The sequence below is a fragment of the Scyliorhinus canicula genome, chromosome 10 (genome assembly GCF_902713615.1).
Source record: "Scyliorhinus canicula chromosome 10, sScyCan1.1, whole genome shotgun sequence".
Lineage (NCBI taxonomy): Eukaryota > Metazoa > Chordata > Chondrichthyes > Carcharhiniformes > Scyliorhinidae > Scyliorhinus > Scyliorhinus canicula.
In genome coordinates, this window is record NC_052155.1 from 114,984,392 (window position 1) to 115,003,466 (window position 19,075).

The 19,075-nt window shown below is 45.1% G+C and overlaps 1 protein-coding gene across 2 annotated transcripts in view; it reads left to right on the forward strand.

The window, feature by feature from the left end:
• LOC119972610 (potassium voltage-gated channel subfamily B member 2-like) overlaps positions 1-19,075 on the forward strand; it is a 479,239-nt gene that overhangs the window by 447,129 nt on the left and 13,035 nt on the right. The window contains exon 2 of one of the 2 annotated variants that reach the window (XR_005462115.1): positions 5,445-7,925. Coding sequence is in view for 1 of the 2 variants with exons in the window: in XM_038809599.1 (XP_038665527.1) it covers positions 5,445-7,529 (2,085 nt within the window). In the remaining variant the exon portion in view is untranslated. Of the gene's footprint in view, positions 1-5,444; positions 10,627-19,075 lie in introns of those variants that run through there. The other variant, XM_038809599.1, reaches the window with a different exon arrangement.

Sequence of the window (19,075 nt, forward strand, 5' to 3'; positions counted from 1 at the left end):
TTGCACTGGTGTGCTACAAGAAAATACTGTAAAAGCTTTTGAATGTTTGATACTGAAGTAGAGTACATTTCATCAGTTGCCATGGCATTTATTTTTTATTGTAAAGTTAATATTTGACGGAACTTCAAGATTACATCAAAATATCCTTAAAAGAGGCAGTCTCATCATTTGTATCTCTTTAAAACTAGTAATGGAGAGCGGCAAGGGTGGCAGAGTAACTTAGCATTCTTGATCTTTACTTTTGGGAACTGCCATCACATTCAGCTTAGTCTAATGCAATGACCGTTTATTTTTCTTCCGGCCTTAAGGGACTTATGTAAATTCACTTTGGGAAGTCTCCAAGTTCTGAGAGAATGTAAATCTCACATGGAGGTCAGAGATTGTTTCAGTAAAAAGTCAGGAGATAGGGCCGCCCGGGATGGGCCGACTCAGTCGGCTAGAGGACCTGCAGGAGAATGGACATGTGGTCAGTGGGAGGGATGGGTCAGTCAGTATGGCAATCAGTACCTTTATACGGTACTGAAGGCCAGTCCTCCAGGTCACACTCCCCAAGCTGACGGCTGCCGCCACCTCATCGCAGGCAGCACTGGCTAAGACCCTCGGCGGAACAACAGGACATCCCTCATGTCCTCCACTGCGTCCAAGAGCCTCCCTAGGTCAAAATCCCGGAATCTTGGGGCCGGTCTCCTTGGTGCCATTATTGCAAGCTGGCTGGTTTTGGCTGAGCAAGTGCAGCTTAAGTGCTGCTCGACCTTGTTAGCGGGGAGCTGGCGAGAGCGGTCCTGGCGAATCACCTGACAAGCTTTCATTTGCAGTGAGAAGGCCGTGAGGCCTCATCAAGTGGATCAATTAACATTGAGTTGCGTTGCCAGTCTCCCTGGGCTGAGCATCGGGAAGCTCGCGATAATTCCCACTCGCTACCACACTATTCTATTGAATGACGTCCAATGTTTAAATTAGCTTCTTTTTCTGGTCTATCGTCCTGAAATGTTACTGGTGGTTAACTACCTCTTGAAAGAGTCTAAAACATGGAGTAAAATGTTATTCAGAATATAATGTAAAATGTTATTCAGAATATAATCTCTGACCTAATTCTACAATGGTGTTTTTAATAGTTAAATCAATGCAGTATATATGTGTGTGAATATCGCCTTCAATTTCCCCAATCATAATCACAGTCAAGTTATAAATGCTCATGTTAGTTTGCTAAAGCCCAGTGGTGCCCTAATTTGCTGTAAAATGTATTTAATAATGCCTACCATTAGGCTTACCCTTACATGTTTAGGCTTTTAAAACTTTTGCTTGGTAAGTTGCTGTTAAGATCACAGCGAAGGCCGTGTCTGCGTGGGTTTCGCCCCCGCAACCCAAAAATGTGCAGAGTAGGTGGATTGGCTATGCTAAATTGCCCCTTAATTGGAAAAAATAATTGGGTAATCTAATTTTTTTTTAAAAGATCACAGTGAAGGAAACTTAAGGAATTTGGTTGAATAGGTTAAGCAACCGTATATCTCCTTAACCAACCCGATAGAATTGGGAAACCGATAGCACAATGACTGAGAAGTGTATGTCAGCGCAGATAAATTAATTGCCAAATCCGATACAGAATCAGAAATAAAGAGGAGAGAAGCATTGGGTTAAGTGGTAGTGAAAAATAAAAGTAAAATGACAAACTTCTATTCTTGCAGATTGCTTGAAGCTAATCAATCTGTGTTTTATTGTATCAGATCTACAACAATCATCAGAAATAACCAGAAGCCTCCATGGTTACAATTCCTTTGGGAGTATCAATAAATCTGTTTAACTTACGGATTTCAAAAGTGTATCAAATTAACTTTAACATGCATTTAACATCTTAGAATATGAAACATAACCATGTTTTAGTGTCTGTAGTTTACACCCAGGATAAAATGGTAAAGTCAAAAGTCATAAATACAATGTCTGACAGTTGTTGGCTCCTCACTGGTTTCACACAACAGACTAACATTTTTATTTCTATTTCAATCATTTTTAAGATGCTGAATTTTAAATAGAGCGTCATTAACTATTACATAAGGAAAAAAATTACAAACATTGCCATTTAATTGAATGTATTCATTCTTCTACCATAATGCCATGTCCATATTTGAACTGTTAATCATAAAATAATTACTTATTTAATATTAGGGAAATTATACATTAATGACAAGTTGATGGTGTTATCTGTATATCATTAGTGCCAGTAGCTAATTGTTGGTCATTCTGGGTGAGTGTGCTTAACACTCAATTTGGCTCTGTTTCTTTACTTAGCTCTGGAGTCGCCAGGTATCGTTAAGATACCGCCACAAGTTCAAGGTGAAGTTCAAAGCAATAAAACCATACACCAATTAGTAAGTTCAAACAACTGAGTTTATAATAATACAATTATAATAACTACCCATGCACACGCTAAAAGGATTAAGCTATTCCTACCGCTAAATAAACTATTACTTATCTCGAAGGAACTGCCGGGTCAGGGAACAAGGCCTCTTGCTCTGCTCTGGTCTGCAGACTTCAGGTTGGTATAAGTTAAAAGGGGTCAGGAGTGTCTATCTCTGGTAGCGATCGTTGTGAGACACTTACTTGCTGGCGGCTGCTGTCCGAACCAAACCTCTCCTTCAGGGTCTTCTTGGCAAAAGCTGGTCAAGGTGCTGGTCCACGGAGGAGTGCTGGTCAAAGAGAGAGGAGGGCTGGACGAGAAGACTGAACAATGTGTGGGACCTGTCTTTTATAGATCCCAGGAATCTGCGCCCCTTTGGGTGGACTCCCTTACCTACTTGGAATCGATTGGGTCTCTTCCCAATCGATATGTTTGAATCCCCCCAATACTGAGGCTGTTCCTTAGCTACTGGGCGGGCTCTCAGGCTCTTTGTTTTCGAACCCTGTTGGTGCCTGAGTGTCTGGTATCCTTTACGATGTTGCAGTTGCTTCCCCATTTGTGTCCATTGTATCTGGAATCGTTCCATTAACATGCTAATTATCCCGGTGATTGCCTCATTAGTATGCGGAATGTTCGTTTCGGTGCTTTCTGCTTTCTCAGCAGACAGAATCCACACCTGCTTGGTGCAGCCTGCTGGCACTGCAAACATTGTCCATTTTATCCTATATGCTTTGCGTTCCTCCATTTTGTATTCAGGGAAATAGCCAACTTCGGTGGCTACACTAATACATGGGGCAAAATTTAATGCCATCCCACCCTCAAACCCTCTCCCGCACAGGCAAGTTCAAGTGATTGTCCGTTTGGCAGGACGGGATGGATGGGGAGGAGATCCCACCTCCTTTCCCCCTCCCTCTGATTAAATCTGAAGTGGGAACAGTGGAGGGTGGTCTTCCTCGCCGGAGGCCTATTGAGCCCCTCTCATTCCCCACTGCTGGTATTTAATCATCAGCAGAAAGGGGTTTCGTCTGATGGCTTTCCCTGTGATCTTCTAGGGGGTCATCACTTGTTCAAACGTATTTTGTGCTTGATTGATGAAGCCAACATCAGGAAGAGGAGAGACCCCAGGAAGCTACCCCCTCCCCATGCCCTACCCAGACCCTCCTCCCTGGGATCCCCAAATCATCTCAACGACTAACTCCAAAGAATCCATCTTGAGTCGAACGCAGCACAATATTGGCAGTAGCCACCGCCCATTGTGGCGGTGCTGTTACTGAAGAGCTGCTGGTGTCTAGTTCACCAACAGCTCTTGGGGGTGGGATTTCCACCCATCTGAGGTCTCAATTCTGTGGGAGACCCAATGCTGTCCAGGTAAGTGATTACCTCAAAACAGCAACGGGCCTCTCATGGAAGTGTGATGCGGGGCCCCCACCAGTCTTCCAACCAGTGTGCGGGACCCATGTCACCACCACTAAATTCCACTAATGGAGGGCAATGTGAAAATGGAGAGTTGTTTTGTACTAGCAGCTGGATCTTTACCTGCCAGTGGCATATATCGGAAATATATGTGCATACAATACATAAGCTTTCAACCTTTATTGGTGCAACATACATCTGAAATGCAGACATGCACGTCTCAGCAGGGAAGTTTCCCCAAGGCTAGAAAATTATACTTGGGGATTAATACTGGGATTCAGGCACCACAAGACCAGCCAAACACAGTTGCTATAATTCTGATGATACACTATATACCGAACTGCATATTTCGGACTGCATAAAGCACATTAGTCATTACATCATTTACTGGTGTACCGGAAATGCTGCTGCCTTCCTGTTCATTAGACATTTTACAAGGATAGAGAGAGAAAATGGCCAGGGATCTAAGATGAGCAGCAGATACACAAAGTAAGGATAAGTAAGCAAAGTGCGGATGCACGTATTGAATGGCAGTGTCCCCTTCCATTCCCATGTACTTAAACTGGCTCTACATAGATACACTGTCCAGGAACTTCAGCTATATTATGGGCAGCTAACCCATTTGCATGGATTTCAGTGGCTTCTTGAGCCTAGTGCCCAACTTGCCTGCAAACATCTATCCCTTTGTGCTTTCTGCCTGCATTGGTGTGCATTGTGCACCTTATGCATAATGTAAGCCACGTAATTCTCGGCAGGGCGACGTTCACTGGCAGCAGGATTCAATCTTTCCGTCGCTTGTCAATGGGATTTCCCATTGAAACCACCCAACAGCGGCCGGAAACTTGTGGGTGGGGCTGCGCTGCCGACTGGAAAAATGTAATCCTAATAACCGGAGAATTCCGGCCAATGTTCTGGGAATAGGAACCAATCTGATTTAAAGCATTGACACACTATCACATTCCTGACCTCTGAAGTCACTTGAGATAAATGTATCCATTTGCATTGAAAGCAAAATAAGGTATATTCTGCCATTAAGTGCACAATATAGTTGATAATTTCTTATTATTTTATCTATTTAGTGCTGTTAAAGTGTTAAAAGTAACAGCCTCCCGAAAAATGCTGTAATTCTTAGCGTGGGCACTTCCTATCAGGAGGATTTTCTGGAAATACTATTTTAAGTCAATGACAATGGATTTAATTTAATAACAATGGTTTATTTATTTAAAAGTGAAAATGTTAGAGCCCATTTTGCAAGTGTGTACTTCTGGCGAGGAATGCTGGTTCTCATTTTCCATACATTGTTCGACGTTTGTTCAATAACTGACAGAAAGTTCTGGAGATAACACTTGTGACTTTTTAATATATGCTGCTACAAGCCAGAAGTATCGTTTCTAAAATCACTCTGTTATATATTAATAAACTACAACAAAACCACTGTGAACTCGCATCAATTTATATACGTAATTTTTTTTTAAATGTTAAAACTGTTTTTCATTTTCTTGAAAACCAAATTTTCTCCTTTCATTGTTTTACTTTCCTCTGTAAAACATTTTAAATGCTGCAATCATTCAACAACACTCCTTGTCAGATATTCAAAAGACTAAATAATTTTTTTGTGTTTTGTTGTATTTTGCAGATTCTGGCCATCATATCCATCTTATTCATCGTGTTGTCAACTATTGCCTTGTCTCTCAATACCCTTCCTGAACTTCAGGACAAAGATGCGTTTGGACAAACCAACGACAATCCACAACTTGCCCATGTTGAAGCAGTGTGTATTGCATGGTTCACAATGGAGTATCTTTTGCGCTTCTTATCATCGCCCAATAAGTGGAAGTTTTTTAAAGGTCCACTAAATGTAATTGATCTTTTGGCTATCTTGCCATATTATATCACAATTTTTCTAACTGAATCAAACAAGAGTGTGCTCCAATTCCAGAATGTTAGACGAGTTGTTCAAATATTTCGTATTATGAGGATTCTGAGAATTCTTAAACTGGCCCGACATTCAACAGGACTGCAGTCATTGGGTTTTACTCTCCGGCGAAGCTATAATGAATTAGGCTTGCTAATATTGTTTTTAGCTATGGGCATTATGATATTTTCGAGCTTGGTATTTTTTGCTGAAAAGGACGAAGATGCAACAAAGTTTACCAGCATTCCTGCATCTTTTTGGTGGGCTACCATCACTATGACAACAGTTGGATATGGGGACATTTATCCCAAAACACTATTAGGGAAAATAGTTGGAGGTCTTTGTTGCATTGCTGGAGTGCTAGTGATAGCTCTGCCAATACCAATCATTGTAAACAACTTCTCAGAATTCTACAAAGAACAGAAAAGGCAAGAGAAAGCAATTAAGAGAAGAGAAGCTCTTGAAAGAGCTAAAAGAAATGGAAGTATTGTCTCAATGAACTTGAAAGATGCATTTGCTCGCAGCATGGAACTTATGGATATTGTGGTTGAGAAAGGGAAGGATAATGCAATTAAACAAGAAAATCCCCTGGACAATCACCTTTCACCAAGCAACTGGAGGTGGAGAATGTCAGAAACAAGCTCCAATAAGTCCATTGAGTCTAAATACCAGGAGCTAAGTAGGCATAACTCAAATGAGCGGTTAAATAACCCCATCCCTAGCCCACAGCATCTGAATGCTCAGAAGCTGGAAGAAATATATAATCAAATGACAAAGACACAGTCTCAACCAAATATTAATAGTGGCAAGATAGAACAGTCTATTAAATCACCTATACATGAAGAAGAACTGGAAATGGAAGAGGTTCCTTCATCAACCGACCCATTGCTCACTGCTCCCACAGAACCAATATTGGACATGCGGAGTATATCTAGCATTGACAGCTTTGCTAGTTGTACAGCTGACTTTACTGAAGCTGAAAGGTTTCCACACCCTTCAAAAATAGCCGAGCAAGTGCACCTGAGATGGCTTGCTAGACCTGATCCCCTAAATGAGCATCAGCCTTTCATTACCAGAGAAAAGAACACGTTCCAAGATGGAGCTTGCGAACTCAATGTGAATGAAACTTTCAGTTTTGCCATAGAGCAGCCAGGGTGCTCCAACTTAGACAGCACAATGGAAAGCCCCAAGAGCTCACTAAAAGGTAGGAATCCTTTGAAATCTAGATCACTTAAAGTTAATTTTATGGAAATTAAAAGTGGCACTCCTCCGACACCACCAAGTACTGCCAGACCATTGCCAGTAATAGTGACAGACTTTTCATTTTCTACACCGAATCACATCAGCACTATTCTGCTCAAGGAGAATTCTTCTCGAGATGAGAACCTATCCCAGAGTACTGATATACCAGCTCTCCAGAAGACATCCAGTAAAGGATCACCACAACTATTGCCTAAGCAGAGACTTTTTGCTTTCCAAACACAAAGGGGGAACGGTTGCATTGAAACAGACAGCGGTGAAGATGAAGAGTTGATGGTGGAAGAACATATTATCCAGCAGGAGGACAACTGCAGTGGGGGGCATGACAAACACAGCCAGGATGCAAACCACATCAAAGATGTGCCTGTTGTGGTTGCTGTTTCTCCAAAATATACCAGTCAAAACTGCACATATGGTGCAGTAGGAGATGGCAAAAAAGACGATAACCAAGCTGGATACAAAATGGAAAATCACATGTTTACACCGGAAATTCACGTAACTCCAGGGGAAGGAGGTTATTCATCCTCATGCGAAACCAGCATGTGAACATGGATAAAGTAAAATCATTTTTTCTGGTTCTCTAAAACTGCTAGTTGGATGATGCCTGTTATTAATTTAATAAAATGGCATAATTCATGTGCCTATGATATTTTTGCATGGCATGATGAATCTTTTAATCAGCCGCTGTTTGACTCAAAACATCAGAGACTGCTTTGCTGCAGACAAGGGATTTGAGAGCAGTGGGACAAAACTCAGGGTTCCATGTGGAGCCCAAGCACTGTAACATTTGGAGATGTTTTCACCTTTCCTCTGAAAAGACTAGAATCATTTTATTCTACCACAAGTTCACTACACTGGAATATTTTAGGATTTGCACAAAAGGAGGACAGAATATACATGCATGAATTAGAAACCAATGTGAAACAGAGGTGCTTCGAGCCTGTAAGATATAATTCTTTGTAAATAGTTGGAAATACGCCAAGATTTCATAAAATTAACCAATTACAGAAAAGTTATTCTGATGCAGTTTTATTCCTTCACAGCATGATGCCTGGAGGAGCTTTATAAAGTCTTGTTGCAAAGTTGCAACTGGTAAACAGAAATAACAAGTACAGTGACCTGGAGTTTCCTCCTGCTTTATGCCCAAGTGCACAGAAAATCTGGGTGCAAATGAATTAAACACCATAAAATATTGCTAAAATTTGGCACCCAAATGAATCCCTCTCGCAAAATAGACATACCCCAGCACCTGAACACGAGTTTCTTCAAATTGTTCTTTTTCAGAAATGGGGTAATTAATTACATTGTACCCGGATTCTCATTTGCACAGGCACCCAAGGCCACATGAATCCAGGTCTAATCAATGGACTAACAATGACCAGTAGTGAAGTAAGCTCTCTGCCCTGCTGACAGAAATCATAGATCTTAAAAACAAACTTGAAGGATGGCCCCTTTCTGGCTGTTCCTCTGCTGGGAAGAAAATTTTAAAAATAATTCAGACTCCATACAGAACCATTTAAATTAATTATTCTCAAGTTAGTGTAACAGTGAAATAAATGCGGATTGCCTTGTAGTCTCAGGCCTAACTTGTGAAAACATTTTCCTCACGTTTTTAATACCCAACCATCTTGAGGACCCATGGGACAGAGTGTTCCAGTCCCACCAGCAACAAGCAGTAGGAAACCTGACTGGAGGGGGAGTTAATTTGACGTGAGGCCAGAAATCAGTTTTCCGATATCAGGATTAACTTTAGGAACAAAGTTCTCAGGACTTTAATGGCAGGTTAAAGGTGGGTTGAGTTTCCTAATGAACAATGGCAGGCAGTCCTTTTCCATGCATTTGCAAGTCATGCTTACTCATTAAAAGGCCATCTTGCTGGAATTAAGTTCCCCATCAGCGAGAAATTAGAATGTTCACTGTTACGACTGTACATAAGTGGCATGCATTTGGCGAGGTTGACTTCTTCCCTGATTAACGGTGAGTTACCGCTGCATAGTTCTCTTTGGGGAGTGTCTGTAAAAAACAGCCCATGCTTGAGACTGGGTGATGGCAGAGCAAGTTGCGTGGAGGATGGCCAATGAAATGAAGAAGAGTTAGCCGGAAAGTGTGGAGCAGTGGCCAGGCATAGATGGAAGGGATGGAGCAGGCTGTCCAGGTGCCCTTTAAATATGGTGCCCGGAACTTTGATCCCATATGGTTACAGCAGAGACTTCCTGCCTGTCACACCACGACATTTTTCATGCTCCGCATGGATGTAGAATTAATAGGCTGAGCAATGCAGGATCACCGCCCCAGCGGGAATCACTTCCACCCCCGCCACCGAACTTAAACAGAAGATTCTACCCGTGAGCTCTGATTGAGTGACAAATCAATTACATTGTTAACTGCACTGATGCATAGGAAATTGTACATTAGGGCTTATGTTTCTTAGTTTACTCAAGAGATTTAGGTGCAGCTTCACCTCAGCCATACAGATGTGTTGTCAAATATATTTAGAGCACAACTTCCCAATTGTGCCCATGGAGGAAATTCCAGGACATCATTTCATTCTATCCTGATTAGGTATACGTTCTTTAAAAAAGGGGCAGAAGCTATTTTACTTAGGCTGTATTTATTTGTAATAAGAAGATATTAAGTTGAGATTTGCATAAATCTGTTAGTTTAATATATTTTTGTTAAATCTGCGTTTTGAAAGAATGGGGAGGATTTAATGACCAGGAATCGGAATGCACAGCATTAGTCTCTCACTGGTTTATCTTATATTGATACTTGCCAAATAGTCATTACAAATGGATAAACTGTATTTTTCTTGTCAGAATTCTATTTTTATGGGTTATTTGAATAATATATTTGTGTATTTTGGAGGACCCAAGACTACTACAAAAGTTTAAAGGGTTTTCAGGGGAATAATTATTTATTGTTGCCCTTCTAAACTTTGCTGACTCCACTATTAATGTTAAGTGTTTGTTTGTCTAAGTTCTTGTCCATCACAAGATAAGTAATACAACATATATTCCACTTTTTCAAAATTGATGACTGCTCAGTGGTCAGAATTTAAATTACCAACATTTGGAGATTTTCCTATGGAGCCATCTGATAGTTTATTCTGGAGATTCCTGGTGTATGGTCATTAATTCTCATCATATTGGAAAAGTTCCTTTCTGAATTATGTGTAACAGAGCTGTAAAGCTGATCTTTAAAAAAAACAGGTTTACAGTTCTTTTACACCTGGTGCACATGGAGATTTTCCTCTAGATTGTTAAGTTCCTGTCACTGTACAGATACTGAACTTGCTAATATATAAGATTTGACATATTTCATTTGCACTTTGATTAATGTCATTGTTTAAGTGGTGTACTGAGAAATCATCTGAATCATGAATTAATGAGAGGATACTAAAAGCAAATCTTTTAGTTGTTTTAATCAGTAAGTTTTATTTATAGCAATGATAGGATAGACACTTTTCTAATGAGCTAAACTAATGTCAGTCAGAAATGTTATGCCTGAATTATTGCACTGTGTTTTCTGTACATGTCCGTATGTCCTAATACAGTAGCACACTGTAATGGCTTTAACCTGTGTTCAACCTGTGGTTTGATACCTTAAGTTTTGAAAGTAACATGTTTCTTTCTCACTGAGCAAATAATATTTTTTGTCTCTTTATTACTGACAAATAACACTGCAGAATATTTTTTCGAAATGATGGAAGCAGATCTTTACATTTGATAACATTTTAATACTGGTCATGCCAGACGATTGCTACAAAGACATTGGTTGATTGTGAATGATATTTAAATAGGTAAAATATAGCTTGAAACTAAAAGAAGCTTTTGCTGTTTTATGAAAAAAAAATAGCTGTTAGCAAAATGAAAATACCAGAACACTCTTTAAGAGCACTCTTCTCTTTTTTTATATTTTTATTCAAATAAAATGTTACAATATTACAAGAATAACCCCAACATAACACAACCCATCCCAACCCAATATAATACCAATATTACGTCCCTCCAACCACGCCCCCCCAACCAGGAAGATCCTAATAAACTAACCAATTCCCACCCACCCCCCCAACCAACAGCTGACGGCAACCAGCTCCCTGAAAAAGGCAATGAACGGCCGCCACCTTGAGTAAAACCCAGGTACCGACCCCCTTATCGCATCCTTGATCTTCTCCCGGTACAGGAATGCCACCAGGTACATGGCACCGGAGACCTCCACCCAAACAGCACTCACCTCCAGGCTATTAGCGAGATGAAGGCCAAGACATCTGCCTTCGTCCCCATTTGCAGCACCAGTGAGTCCAACACATCAAAAATGGCCGACAGGCATATGCTCCAGCTTAACACCCAGAATCCCTGACATTGTTTCAAAAAGGAGACCCAAAAAATTAACAAGCTTGGGCAGGATCAGAACATGTGCGTGTAGATCACCAACCTCCTAGAGCACCATTCCCACCTGCCCTTCACCCACAAGAAGAGCCCACTCATACATGCCCTGGTCAGGTGCGCCCTGTACACCACCTTGAACTACTGTATCAGACTTAACCTTGCACACGAGGGCGTGCAGTTAACCCTATGAAGTGCCTCACTCCACACACCCACTCCAGAGATGGAACCCGGCTCGTCATCCCACTTCTTTTTTAGTTATTCCAGTGATGCCTGCTCCATCGCCAACAGCTGCCCATAAATGTCTGCGATCCTTCCCTTCCCTCGCTCATCCAAATGCAGAACCCGATCCATAAGCAAGGGCGCCGGCACTAGGTAAAACTAAGGAAGTTCCTTACGTATAAAATCACGCACCTGAAAGTTCCTAAATACATTCTCTCGCGGGAGCTGGAACTTCTCCACAATCTCATCTAGACCAGCAAACCTGCCCTCTTGAAACAAATCCCTAAACCTCTCCAACCCCTCCCATGCCCTGAACGTTGAGTCTAAACCAGACGGCACAAACCTATGGTTTCTACAAATCGGCGGCAACAATGACATAAAGCTTAATTTAAAATGCTGCCTAAATTGATTCCAAATCCTCAAAGAGGCTATTACCACGGGGCTCAATGAAAATTTCACTGGAGAGAATGGGAATGGGGCAGTAACAAGGGCCCTCAGACCCGTTCCTATGCACAAAGCCTCCTCCATCCGCCCTATATAGAATCCGACTCCTTAAACCACTCCCGCACCTTTTCAATGTTTGCCGCCCAGTAATAACACAGCAGATTACAGCACCCACTCCCATTGTCTATCTCTTTTCAGAAATGCCCTGCGAACCCAAGGGGTCTTAGCTGCCCACACAAAAGTAGACATTAACTTAATGACCCTACCAAAGAAGGCCTTAGAAAGAATTACAGGGGACACTGGAACAGAAACCTAGGGAGAATATTCATCTTCAGAATCTATACTCTTTCTGCCAATGTCAGAGGAAGAGCATCCTACCTCTTCAAATCAGCCTTCATCCCATCCACCAGACTGGCTAAATTCAGTTTATGGACGAGGCCCAATCATGGGCCACCCGAATTCCCAGATACTGGAAACGAGTCTTGGCTTGACGGCAGGGTAACCTTCCCAATCCGCTCCCCTCCTTGGGGGTTCACCGGAACAAATTTGCTCTTGTCCAGGTAACTTATACTCTGAAAAAGAGCCAAAGTCCCTGAGCACCTCCATTATCCCCCCCCCACACATTTTGGAGAGTGAGTCCGTGATGTATAGCAGTAAATGATCTGAATATAAGGAAACTATGTTCCCACCCTCCATACTTTATTCCCCCTCCAACAGATAGAATACCTCAACGCAATGTCTAGCGGCTCCATCACTAAGGCAAACAATAATGGAGATAAAGGGCACCCCTGCCTTGTACCTCTGTACAGTTGAAAGTACCACAAGCTCAGGATAGTAGTATGGACACTCGCAGTGGGGGTCCTATACAAAAGCTAATCCAAGATATAAAGTTTGGAGCCAAAGTGCTCCAAAATCTCAAAGATACCCCCACTCAACCCTGTCGAATGCTTTCCCCATGTCCATCAAAATAATCACCTCTGGCTCAGTCATTCGGAGGGCAACAACACCACATTCAACAATCTCCTAATGTTGGCTGACAACTGTTGCCCTTGACAAATCCTGTCTGCGCCTCCAAAATCATCCCCGGCAGGCAGGGTCCAAACGAGTTGCCAACATCAGCAACTTAGCATCAGCATTTAGCAGAGAAATCAGTTGATACGACCTACATTCCGTGGAATCCTTATCCCTTTTCAGAATGAAAGAAATAGATGCCTGCGCCAGCATGGCCGGCAACACTCCCGGGATAGAGAATCATTGAACATACGCCACAGAGTGGAACCAACAGAGCAGCAAACTGTTTATAAAGTTCTATAGAGATCCCGGTCCGGTGCCTTGCCCACCTGCATTAAACAAATACAATTCATGATCTCTTCCTGTCCAATCAACACCTCCAGCCTTCTTTCCTGCACCACCTCTGGGAAGATCAACCCAAAATTGTAAATTACCAAGCCAGCATTTGTAGGCTCAGACTTGTACAGCTCACGGTAGAATGCCTCAAACACCTCATTAACCTTCTCTAGGGCAGCAGTGGTTAGCACTGCTGCCAATGGTGCTGAGGACCCGGGTTCGATTTTGGCCCCGCGTCACTGTCCGTGTGGAGTTTGCACATTCTCCCCATGTCTGCGTGGGTCTCACCCGCACAACAGAAAAGATGTGCAGGGTAGGTGGATTGGGCATGCTAAATTGCCCCTTAATTGGAAAAAAAGATAATTGGGTACTCCAAATTTATTTTTTTTAAAACCTTCTCTAGGGCAGAACCCAACCCGCCACCCGAGTTCCTAATCTGAACTACCTCCCGGAAGCAGCCTGCCACTTCAGCTGATGAGCTAACAGACGACTGGCCTTCTCCCCATACTCATAAGATGTCCCCCACAACCGACGCAGCTGGCTCACCGCCTTCCCCATTGACAATAAATGAAATCCATCTGCAATTTCTTTCTCTCTGCCAAAAGCTCCGGTGTTGGGGCAATCAGCTACTGGCGATCCACCTCAAAGATGGAATCCACCAGCTTCTAACTCTCCACCTTCCCAGATTTATCCCTATGCGCCTTGTATGAAATTATCTCACCCCTAACAACCACCATCAGTGTTTCCCAGAGTTTGGAAGGCAAAACTACCTCGTTCTTGTTAACCTCCACATACTCCCCAATTGTAGAGGATACCCACTTTCAAAATCCTTTATCAGCAGGCAATGCTGTGTTCAGCCTCCGTGGGGGTCGCTGAGGGCACCCCAGCTCCAAAAACAGGTCCGCATAACGTGCAGCATGATCCAATCACACGATCGCTGAGTACCCTGCCCCGCTCACCTACACACCACCAAGAAATCAATCCGGGAGTAGACCCAATGAATGTGGGAAAAGAAAGAAAACTCCTTATCGCTTGGATACCTAAATCGCCATGGGTCTGCCTCCCATTTCATCCATTACACGAAAAACTCGGTAGCATAGTGGTTAGCACTATGGCTTCAAAGCACCAGGGTCCCAGGTTCGATTCCTGCTTGGGTTACTGTCTATGCGGAGTCTGCACGTTCTCCCCGTGTCTGCGTGGGTTTCCTCCAGGTGCTCCGGTTTCCTCTCTCAGTCCAAAGATGTGCAATTGGCCATGCTAAATTGCCCTTAGGTTAGATGGGGTTGCTGGGTTACGGGGATAGGATGGAGGTGTTGGCTTAAGTAGGGTGCTCTTTCCAAGAGCTGGTGCAGACCCGATGGGCTGAATGGCCTCCTTCTGCACTGTAAATTCTATGATAACTCCTTTGCCACCCCTAATGTAGTGAAGGACTTGGGACACAACCTATCCAGTCAAGGATCAGAACACGATTGAAGTCCGCCCCCCATAATTAACTGCTGTCAGTCGAAATCTGCAACAGAAGCCAGCACCGTCTTAATGAAATCCGTGTCACCTAATTTGGTACTTACACTTTGACCAAAACCATTGGCGTCCACACTAACACCCCACTAACAATAACATACCTCCTTCCTGAGTCTGCCGAAATGTTGATCGCAGAAAAGGCCACCCTCTTGTTTATCAGCACCACGGCCCACCGTGACCTAACATCCAAACTCAAGTGATACACTTGCCCCACCCATCCTTTCCACAGTCGTGTTTTATCTCAGACTGTCAAGTGGGTCTCCTATCAAAAAAACCTACATCAGCCTTCAAACTTCTCAGGTGGGCAAACACCTGGGACCTTTTAACTGGGCCATTCAGCCCCACTCACATTCCATGTAACAAACCAGACAGGGAGCTTTAGACACCCCCCCCCCCCCCCTCCCAGGGATCTGCCATATACCCCTTTGTGAGGCAATTCGGCAGGGTCCCAACTAATGCCACTCCAGGCCCACCCAAGATGGCCACCATCACCCCGTCAACCAGTTAAAAAACAAAGGAACCATCACCGTCAGCAAACAACCCCACCTCCTCCCCCTCTCAGCATCCCCATCCCACCCCCGGACAGCAGACAAACAACCCATTGAGAGCCAAAAAAAACCCTTCCCCCACCCCAAAAGGAACAAAAACAAAAAACCTACGCTCGTTACCTTGATGAACAAAGGAACCCCCCCCCCCCCCCCCCCCCCCTCAGGTAACCATCTCCCCCTCTGTGCTCCAGTTAACTAACAATACTGCTAGCAGGGCAACCCCCAACCAGGGTAAACATCAAAGTCCATCAAACATTGAATCAACAATACCCATACCCAAATTTAATACCATGCACTAGGAATAACAGAGAAAACAAAAGAGAACCACATCCAAATTCTCTCCCCCAAAAATTTCCAAAAATATCATAAACAATCCCCAACTTCACCCAGATACAACCCCCACCACAAAGTCCCATAATAACACCACATCCTCCCCCACTTTACAATAATCCCATATAACAAAACACAAATACTGAAGAACGTAACAATAAACAAACAGCAGAGCCCTCAAGCACTTCAGTTCCCCCCAGTCCATGTCTATCAACAAAGTAATTTGCCTCCTCCAGCACATCAAAATAATAGTCTCTGTCCCTGTAGGTGACCCGAAGATGAGCCGGGTACACCATTCCAAATCCCACATTGCTCTAATAGAACACAGCCTTGGCCTTATTAAATGCCACATGCCTTCTTGCCAGCTCTGCTCCAATGTCTTGGTATGTTCTGCTGGCATGGCCCTCCCAACTACCATCTCGATGGTCTTTCGCCCATATCAAAACCCTCTCTTTGTCCGGGTACCTATGGAACCTTACTATGATCACCCATGGTGGCTCTCCCTCAACGATCGATGAGTCCGGTCCATCTCTGGAGGGATCGGAAAGATCCCCTCCCCCACCAACTTTCCAAATATCTTAAAGATGTTTTCCGTGTTGTTTGTACCTTGCATGCTGTGGTGAACGTATTGCAGTAACCATTCACCATATATGTAACTGTACCACCTATGGACCATTGTAAGGTATTACCTGTGATGTATCATATTGGTGCCTTTGTGGGCTCCGCCCCTTGAGGGGAGGTATAAAGAGCACTGCCCTGTAGGTGGCTCTCAGCAGCAGATCAGTCGCAGGCAGGCACTGTTTTAGTCGATTAAAGCCACAGTTTACTTCTACTCCTTGTTTCGTGTGAATTGATGATCGCATCAATTTAATCGACTACAACACCACAATGGAATCGGCCCTCAAACCTGACCAACTGGAACTCGACCCGCAAGCCGCGGAGGCGAAAGTGATTTTTTTCGCAATGGCTCCGCTGTTTCGAGACCTACCTCACAGACTCCTCCTCTCCTTCCGTCTCCGACGATCAGAAGCTGAGCCTCCTCCATGCCTGGGTGAGCCATCGAATCTCTGTACAACTCGAGGAAGCCTCCAGTTACGCAGACGCCCTCGTGATGCTGAAGCATCTATATGTAAGGCCAGTGAACAAGGTGTACGCGCGGCATCTCCTCACTACTCACCGCCAACGCCCCGGGGAATCGCTGGAGGAGTACCTACGCAACCTCAAAATCCTTGCGTGAAGTTGCAACTACCAGGCCATTACGGCCACTCAACATATGGACCTCGCAGTCCGGGATGCCTACGTGGCTGGAGTCAGGTCCAACTATGTGAGACAGCGCCTGCTCGAGAAAGATGCCCTCGACCTGGAAGAGACGGTAAAGCTAGCCTCCTCCCTAGAAGTAGTATTCCAAAGCCTCAATGCGTTCCCATCAGATCATACGACCCCCTCGTGGGCCCCCAACCAAAGAGTACCCCAGGCGGGGCTGCCCAACACGGGGGGGCTACCCTGCTATTTCTGCGGCCAGCATCAGCACCCCAAGCAGCGCTGCCCGGCCCGGAACGCGAACTGCACGTTTGCGGGGAAAAAAGGACATTTTTCTTCGCCAAAGTTTGCCTGGCCAGGTCCAAATCCTCAAAATCGCAGGCCCGACCCTCAGACTCACAGGCCCGCAACTCCCGCAGTGTAGCAGCTTGCCGCCGGCTCCGCTTCCGGACGCGTCATTGGCCTCGGGCTGTCCGTGGGGGCAGCCATCTTCAAGCCCGCACAATGTGTGCGACTCACGGGGTCCTCCATCTTGGCCATCCTCGCCCATGCGGCCTGCCACGTGCGACTCATAGGGGCCGCCATCTTGGACGCAATCTTCCTCGCCGCCCAACACGTGCGACCGACGGGGGCTGCTATCTTGGCCGCCATCTGCAACGCAGCCCGACACGAGCGACCGACGGGGGCAGCCATTTTGTGACCACCCCAGCACCTCTGACCATGCCGGCTACCCGCTACTCAGCGCGGTCACCCTGGACCAGTTGCGACCCAAACACCTCCGGAGCTCCATGATGACCGTCCGGGTAAAACAAAACACCTTGCCTGTTCGACTCCGGGAGCACGGAGAGCTTTATTCACCCAGACATGGTAAGACGCTGCTCGCTCCCAATCTTCCGGGCACACCAAACCATCTCCCTCGCTCTGGGGCGCACTCAGTGTGTATCCGGGGGTGCACTACCACAACCCTAGCAATACAGGGCGCCGAGTACGCCGATTATAAGATATATGTGCTCCCTGACCTCTGCGCTCCTCTCCTGTTGGAACAGGATTTCCAGTGTAACCTCAAGAGCCTAACTCTGAAATTCGGCGGGCACCTACCACCACTCACCGTATGTAGCCTCGCGACACTAACAGTCGGCCCTCCCCCACTCTTCACACTTGGACAACGTCACCATCTGCGGCCATGATCAGCAGGACCACGATGCCAACCTTCAGAAATTTCTGCAAACCGCCCAAACCCTTAACCTCACTTACAACAAGGAGAAATGCGTTTTAAGCACAACCAGGCTAGCCATCCTCGGCTACGTCGAGAAAAACGGGGTTCTAGGACCCAACCCTGACCGTATGCGCCCCCTCCTGCAACTCCCCCTTCCCCACTGCCCCAAGGCCCTGAAAATGTGCCTCGGGTTCTTTTCCTATTACGCACAATGGGTCCCCAACTATGTGGACAAAGCCCCGCCCACTAATCAAGGCCACCACCTTCCCACTGGCGGCCGAGGGCCTTCAGCTGCATCAAGGCGGACATCGCCAAAGCCGTAATTCGTGGTGGACGAGTCTGTCCCCTTCCAGGTGGAGAGCGACGCATCAGAGGTCGCCCTCGCCTCTACCCTCAATCGGGCAGGCAGGCAAGCCAGTCGCATGTTTTTCACGCACCCTCACCGCCTCTGAAATTCAACACTCCTCGGTTGAAAAAAGAAGCCCAAGCCATCGTGGAAGCCGTGCGGCACTGGAGGCACTACCTCGCTGGTAGAAGGTTTACCCTCGTCACCGACCAACGATCGGTAGCTTTCATGTTCGATAATAGGCAGCGAGGCAAAATCAAGAACGATAAGATCTTGAGGTGGAGGACCAAACTCTCCACCTATAATTACGATATAGCATATCGCCCTGGGAAGCTCAACGAGCCACCAGATGCCCTGTCCCGTGGCACATGCGCCAGCACTCAAGAGGACCGACTCCGGGCTATCCACGCTGACCTCTGCCACCCAAGGGTCACCCGGCTTCTCCACATCAAGGCCCGCAACCTGCCCTATTC